Raw genomic sequence first — 7908 nt, forward strand, 5'->3', positions numbered from 1 at the left:
CCATAAGTGTACCTTCGAAGTTTTGTATAGATGAATAGAAAAGTACAGGGAACACATAGCGCACCCTGACAAAGCATTGTAGTTTTGTAGTTTTGACTTTCTTGTTTCAATACTTTTGTTGTATTAAAACTCTCTAGATTACTATGGCTAGCTAGGTTAAGTATATATCGATCCCTACTTGTCTTTATAAAAAAAATATTATACTTGTTTGTCTCCTTTTCATTAGCTACATTTATGTACGCCAGCAATACCAAACGTGGGGCGCGCGTATACACGATTCGATTTTATTACTCATCAGGAATAGCCAGGTGGTTAGGACGCTCGACTCGCAATCTGAGGAAACCACGTCCCACCAAACATGCTCGCCCTTTCAGCCGTGGGGGCGTTATAACGTGTCGCTCAATCCCACTATTCGTTGGTAAAAGAGTAGCCCAAGAGTTGGCGGTGGGTGATGATGACTAGCTGCCTTCCCTCGAGTCGCCCACTGCTAAGAAAGCTACACGAGGGCTATCTGCGCTAGCCGTCCCTAAACGCGAAATTCAAAACAAACTTTACACTTATTGTTTTTCAAGTAATGCAATAAGTTTTGTGTTCAACATTACGGTTACAAAGTCAGGTTACAAGACTACTTTAACTTATCACTACTTAATTCAATTTTTCGTTCCACTCCTGACAGCCCATGCAGCGCCAGAGACTATATCGGTATACCCTTTAAGTGTGGGCCTAGCATGCCCATGTAATTAGGGCGCTCAACTCGAAACCTGTGAGTCGAGGATTTGACTCCTCGTCCCACCAAAAATGTTCACCCATTCAGTCGTGGGGATGTTATAATGTTACAGTCAATCCCACTATTCGTTGGTAATAGAATATCCCAAGAGTTGGCGGTGATGACTAGCTGCCTTCCCTAGTCTTTCACTGCTAAATCAGGGACGGTTAACGCAGATAGTTAGTTCACAGAGCGTATCGATGGCTCAACGGTGAGCTTGAGGGCTTATAACGCTAAAACATAAGATTCTATCCATGAGGTGGGCCCAACACTGATAGCTCATTGTGCTTAAAAATAAATAACAAAAAATAACAGAGTCCTTAAACATGTCAAGATGATTAAACAGACTATTCCTGATAAAACCGCTACGCTACAATTTAGAAACTTTTAAGGTCCCTACTCTCTACCACATACTCTGTAACCGGTAAAAAGATAATATTTCAAGTGGTGCCTTTAAAAGACAAATCATCTGGCTTAACTTATCCCACCCACACACCCATGAGTTTGTTTATGACTATCTTAAGTTGATTGTTGTTGTGAATTTCGCGCAAACCTACCCGTGGGCTATCTGCGCCAGCCGTCCCTAATTTACCAGTGAAAGACTAAATGAAGGCAGCTAGTCAACATCACCCACCGCCAACTCTTGTGATACTCTTTTACCAATGAATAGTGTGATTAATTGTCACATTATAACGCCCCCACGACAAAGGGCGAGCATGCTTAGTGGGATAGGGATTCGATCCCGCAGATTCCGAGTCGAGCACTATAACCACCTTGATTTCTTGTTCTGTTTTATTTACCTCTTTACACCCACTATGGAAATTATAGTTGATTTTTTGTTTAAAACACTCATAATAAATATACACTATAACGATTTTTCCTTTGTACCAAATATATTTCTTCTTGTATTGTTGATATTTATGGAAATTTAACGCTAAAATCCGGTTTTCGATTCCACAAGGTGGACAGAGTGCAGATAACCTTTTGTGTAGCTTTGCGATAAACAAACTAAGAAAATTATTGCAAATTATAGATAACCTGTAAATTTGTAATCTCGAATTTATTTTTGCAATATAACTAAATATGTTTTCAACTAGTTGTAAGTAAACTTTTATTTTGCTTATTATTAATTGTATTTCATGTTCCTGTTTCGTTATCCTTGCTACTTTTTAACATCTTTGTATCAGCAACTTTTGTTGACACATGAGTTATTATGGCACAAACAAGTTAAACAACTACGTGCCCCTGTATAAATATGAATGCATGCGGGTGCACATGAGATTATTACTGTACTGTAGGAAATTGCGATTTTCATTTAGAAGGCCGGTGAGTGGTTTCTTAGTCAATAATATTTATTTGTGAATGAAGTAATTTATTTTAATTTTATTAATTTAATCGAAACATTATTTTTTATTTAGATTACGTAATGGTCCAACAAGACAGTAAACTGTGTTATAGATAACATGTTTTATGTTTTAGTAATTTATAAACAAATGGTTTGAAAATGAAAGTGAAGCTGTGACTGTGAGTACGGAAGGCTCTGTCACCATTTTATTTTTAGTTTGCCGTTCAGGGTTGTGAGGCTGTTATATTTATAGTTTTAACACTATCAGTCGACTATCATTTATTTTTCTTTAAAAAAAAAAAAAAGAGAGAGAGAAAAAAAAAGTCAAACTTTATAGGTTCAAAACGTCTTAATTTGAATGTTAAATAAAATTGGTTGGTAGGAGTATTAAATTACAGTTTTTAGAGTAAAGTTAAACATAAAGTTTAAACCCAAAATGTTACGAAAATTTAGTTACTATTTAACCACTGGTAGTGGTAAATTGAGTAGCACAACCAACGTAGACAGAATTGTTAAACTTTAGGTAAGACGTAAGAACTAACAAAAATAATGTCATAACCAGCATAATTATTTCGCCAAATTTAATAGTTGATAAATTTGAACAATTTTAATGAACTTTAAAGTGTAGACCTAACTGTTTTAAAAACAGTATTTTCTTTACTGTTTACAAAAATAAAATAAAAACGTGTTTAAATTTGTGGAATGACAGTGTCAAATAACGGTTGGAGACGGCATGAATGGATAATGAAGAAAAACTTTAATATAAGTTTAACATAACAGCAAATGCACAACGTTTCGACAAGGTTTTGTCATCATCAGTGTCAAAGTATAGGCAGAGAGAAAACAAGGTACAACTCCTATACTATAGTATAAGTTATACAGTACTTGTCTGATTTAAAACATCATAAATTTAAATGTTTTAAATACTCAATTTTTTAAAGTATTGTAGCAACATTTATTTTAATTTTTATTGTTAGACAGTTTTGTTTGTAAAATTACTGAAAATCTGAAATCAAACGAATTATAGTGGATAAAAAATAATCCTTTTTTTTATTACTTCATCTAATGAATCCAACTGAACTATGATTGAATGTCTTTTCAGGTTTTCTCTTTACCATTATTTTGTATTACTTTATATGAAGAGAAACATTTAATTTTAATAATATATATTTTTTATCTTAAAATATACTGACATACAATAATCCAATAATTTACTTGTGTTTAAAAAATACAATTTACAAACCAAAGCACCATGAATAGATGTTCACAATTTCATAATTACAGGAATGGATGCTTTTAAAAAAGGATGGTTCTCTGAAACTGGTTTAGATTGCTCAGACCAGACAGTGGTGTCTTACAATGTTGAGAAGATCCTATATCATGGAAGATCAGATTATCAAGACATTCTTGTGTTTGAAAAGTGAGCTATTAATTACATAAATTTTGTTTTTAGTGTGACTTGAGAATGACCACTTATTAAATTTTTTAAAGCAAAATTATCTATTATTTTCAGAGATTTGATGCTCTTTTAGTTTTACACTTCTATCATTTGTAACTTTAATGTTTGCTAAAATAAAAATCAACAACAATAATAAGTGTGAATTTAGAAATATTTTCTTATATAAGTTCAATAATGACTCAAATCCAGCTATAATCCTTCAGTTACCAACAGAGACCCCAATGACTTTTTTAAATGCATTTTTCTAATCTTTATGCACTAAATTGCATGGAATAAATGATGATGTTGGTTACATGGACCCTGATAAGGAATCACAAAAAGCAAAAGTTTAGAAAATATCTACCAAAAACAAGGAACTGTTTGTTTCTTAAAGGCTGTCCTTGCATGGCCACCTTTGAGAAGTGAAAATTTAAACCCACCTTTTATATTTCAAGAAATTGCAGTTTTCACCCTTAAACTATAAAGTTTGATTTCCTCTACTGGTCATAGCAACTTGATGCATAATTTAAATTACCCAGTCTTAGTGAAAGTCTTTCTTGTCTAAACCTTACATCTACATTTTCTTGTCCTGCTACCTTCAAAAATAGATCAATAACCAAGTCTCCAACCTCAAACAGGCAATGAAGAAAGTCACATTTGATATGAGATTAAAATAAAAAAAGATAATTTGTGTGTGTGTGGTGCAGCCACTCTGAAACACTGTGTCTCTTTGACTACTCATAATTCTTGACTGAAATACATTGACATAATATGGATTACATATTTGGATACAGCAGATTCTGGACTTTCCAAGCAAGAATTACTAGAATTTGTTGTTCTTTGACCTGCCACTCAAAAATGTTATGTTGCTTCTGGTTGAGGGAGAGATTCTGTTAATTTTAATTATGTTTAAATCAAATAATGAATTATTCGAAATATTCTCATTGTGATTTTTCATTACCATTTTTGATTAATTCAAGGTCATTAAGCTTAATTGATTAGCATCATGACTTAAAAAGAATAACAAACTAATTGAAATTAGTGTTTCCAGTTATAATTTTTTTCAATTATTCCAAATATCCAAGCCTCATGTGAGAATAATTAATTAATGAGCTCTATGATTAGTTGATTATCAAATTTCACTAATTGTCCATCTCTAACATTAAGTGTATAATCCAGTTTACGTATCTTTTCCCAACTTCCACGTATGTGATCTTCTTAGCTAATCTTCTGTGTCGCATCTTATCAAAAGCTCTTTGAAAAGCTAAGTACCCCAAGTCTACGCCCTTTTCATTGTCTAGATGACATATAACATCCTTATGTAAAGATAATAGATTTGTAATTTCAGATTTCTCCTTGGTGATTCCATGTTGGCTTTCATTTTCAATATCATATTTCACTAACTGATTTTATTAAACTGTAGAATTTCCCCAGCAGAAAAGTTAGATTAATTAGTCTGAAATTTCAATAGAAACTTTATCACTCTCCTACTGATCCTTAGTTTTTTGTGTCCACTGTCTATTGACCAACTGAAAATGAGAGAGAGAGAGAAACATATGTGATCTTTGACCTCCTTTCAAATCCTAGTAAACCTTTATCTATTTTTAACCTTTCGATTTTTCTCCTACCACCAAGTGATTAGTTTTTCCACAGTTCAGGTCATTTCTATATTTCCAGTAGAATATAATCAGTATTACAATTAATTCAACTAATTAATGCTAGGATCTTCCTTTTATTTCACACAGAAATTGAGTGAATTGACCCTTTTTTAGGGGAAGTTCTTTAAGTTGAGTATAGTGACAGGTAAAAAAAACCATAGATTTAGTGATAACGCAAAATGTGGACCCTATCAAAAATGAACACTATTAAAACAAATTGGTAATTTCAGGGTTACTTTTTAGGATTACTAAAAGCAAATTTCAAGCTAAATTCATTTTCTTTATTATCCACCCTTATTGCTACCTGTTTTGTGATTATTTTTTTTGTGTGTGTGTTTAAGAGAATCTGTTGAGCATTTGTAGTATATACTGTTGGTATTTTTATGTGGAATTAATTTATTCAGCTTAACATTCTGCTTGTGTTCCAGGCAGGTTTCAATTTTTGTGTTAATACTGTTAATCAGATTAAGCAGGTGGTTGTAGTCTATCCATGATACGTTAGTTCTTCACTGATTCATGTCGAATGTTAGATTGTTTCTTCTGTGTGTATTCCAACTCCAGTTGTAAACAACAACACAGACATGAAAAATGGGCAGGTGATTTCTGTAGATAACGTTTTGTAATTTTAAAGTAGAGTAATTTGGATAATTTTTTTTTCTTAACTTATGTTTAAGATTGTTTCTTTACTATTTTATTAGGGTTACTGCTATTACTAATCCCAAAGATTCTTGAAATATATGAAAAGAGAACATTACGTGAAAATGAAGTGTGTTAATGTTTGAAGAAAAAAGTTTTCATAATGAAAATGCCTTTTTCATAGCACTAAAAATTTTCAATTCGCGTATAACTGAATTATAGAAGGAATTGTAAAACTACAAAGTATGATTTACTGTCGTGAATGTAAAAGTTACTGCAAATGTCATCGGGACATGAGTACTCTTAAACTATAAATCAACCCTCGGTCTAACATTTATACATATGTAGGCAGTGTGCAGGTTTACAGAATTTACTCTGAAACTATAAATCAACCCTTGGTCTAACATTTATACATATGTAGGCAGTGTGCAGGTTTACAGAATTATATACCATTGTAATTAAAGGAAACATCTCCTAAGAAGTTCATAGGAAACCATCCTTTCACATAAATTAAAGACTCAATATTTTTCTCTTACTATTTCTAACTGGTAATTATATAAAAGCTGCTTAAAAAAGGTTCTTCATACATTTATACAGTAGGATTCTTGCCTTTGAAAGTCAAACAAAGTTTTTTTTACCTCAGTTCATGATCGAGGGGATGTCTGAATCACTCTTGGGCTCCTCACCTTAGATAGAGTTGTTGGAAAGGGTTCAAAGGAAAGTAAGAAGAATGATCCTGCAGATGGAGAAGGTGTCATATGAGGACTTGTTAAGGTCCTTAAAATCATTTTGTCTTGAGAAAAGAAGGATTAGATGGGATGTGATTAAGATGTTAATAACTAAAGGGAATAGGTAGGATTGATGCATGAGAAAAAAAGGATTAGACGGGATGTGATTAAGATGTTAATAACTAAAGGGAATAGGTAGGATTCATGCATGAGAAAAAAGGATTAGACGGGATGTGATTAAGATGTTAATAACTAAAGGGAATAGGTAGGATTGATGCATCGTTTTTTTTCACATTTATTGGCAAGAGTGGTAGGACTAGTGGAGAGAGCAAGGACTAGTGTTGAAGTTATCTGTAAATTGGATAGTTTTATCTTATGGATAGCTTTAGAAATAGATTGCCTTCAGACATAGTAAATGCGAAAGGATTGGAAGAGTTAAAGATGCCTAGCTGCCTTCCCTATAGTCTTTCACTGCTAAATTAGAGTTGGCCAGTGCAGATAGCCCTCGTGTAGCTTTACGCAAAATTCAAAACAAACAAATATCATATAGATAAAATATATATCGTATAGAGAAAACATATCATATATATATAGAACATCATATATATCATATAGAGAAACCATCATATATATATATAGAGAACATCATATATATCATATATATATATAGAGAGAGAGAGAGAGAGAGAAAGAGAAAATATCATATATAGTATGTGGGAATACTGAATAAAACTGTAGGTGTGTATTTAGGAGGTTGTAGAGACTATGCAACTGCAATCTTCATACTTTATGATGGACAAAAGTATTTTTAATCTTAACATGAACATCACCATGCACTCTGACGTATCATAGTCAGGCTGACATTTCACACACACACACACATCTTTAGTACAAAAACTTTTGATTTTTTTGTGTACAACATTCATGAGTAAAAGTTTGCCACATTTCCTGAAGATACACTTTGTAAATTCACTATTATAGTCAAAATTATTTCTCCAATTGACCTGACCCACCTTGTTCACATTCAGTTAACTAGTTAAATGTGATTAAACATTTAGGATTAAAGAATTACAACATTTTCAAGTAAGTAATGGCTTTTTGAAAAAAGTTTGGTTGTAAAATACTCTTTTTTTTTTTTAAGAATTTAATATTTGAAATGGTGTAATATGCAACAAGTAAGTGACTTTTAATCCAGGAATGTTTTTTTCTTTTACTTACAGGTTCCTGGATACACTGTAATGCTATTTGAGTTTAAGCCTCCCAGATTTTTTTTTAAAATCAGAAGTGTTTTCAGGGTATTATGTCCAAAAAAAAAAAATATATATATATATATATAA

General features: G+C 32.2%; 1 protein-coding gene across 3 annotated transcripts in view; it reads left to right on the plus strand.

The window, feature by feature from the left end:
- The first annotated feature begins 1742 nt into the window (after positions 1–1742).
- The window catches only part of LOC106469237 (spermidine synthase-like), a 28631-nt gene continuing 22465 nt past the window's right edge, over positions 1743–7908 (plus strand). The window contains exons 1-2 of one of the 3 annotated variants that reach the window (XM_013929708.2): positions 1743–1865; positions 3396–3531. In XM_013929708.2, coding sequence (XP_013785162.2) covers positions 3398–3531 — 134 coding nt within the window. In that variant the 5' untranslated portion in view covers positions 1743–1865; positions 3396–3397. Of the gene's footprint in view, positions 1866–1891; positions 2093–2515; positions 2960–3395; positions 3532–7908 lie in introns of those variants that run through there. The other 2 variants (XM_013929706.2, XM_013929707.2) reach the window with 2 other exon arrangements.

The sequence above is a fragment of the Limulus polyphemus genome, unplaced genomic scaffold (genome assembly GCF_000517525.1).
Source record: "Limulus polyphemus unplaced genomic scaffold, Limulus_polyphemus-2.1.2 Scaffold3371, whole genome shotgun sequence".
NCBI lineage: Eukaryota > Metazoa > Arthropoda > Merostomata > Xiphosura > Limulidae > Limulus > Limulus polyphemus.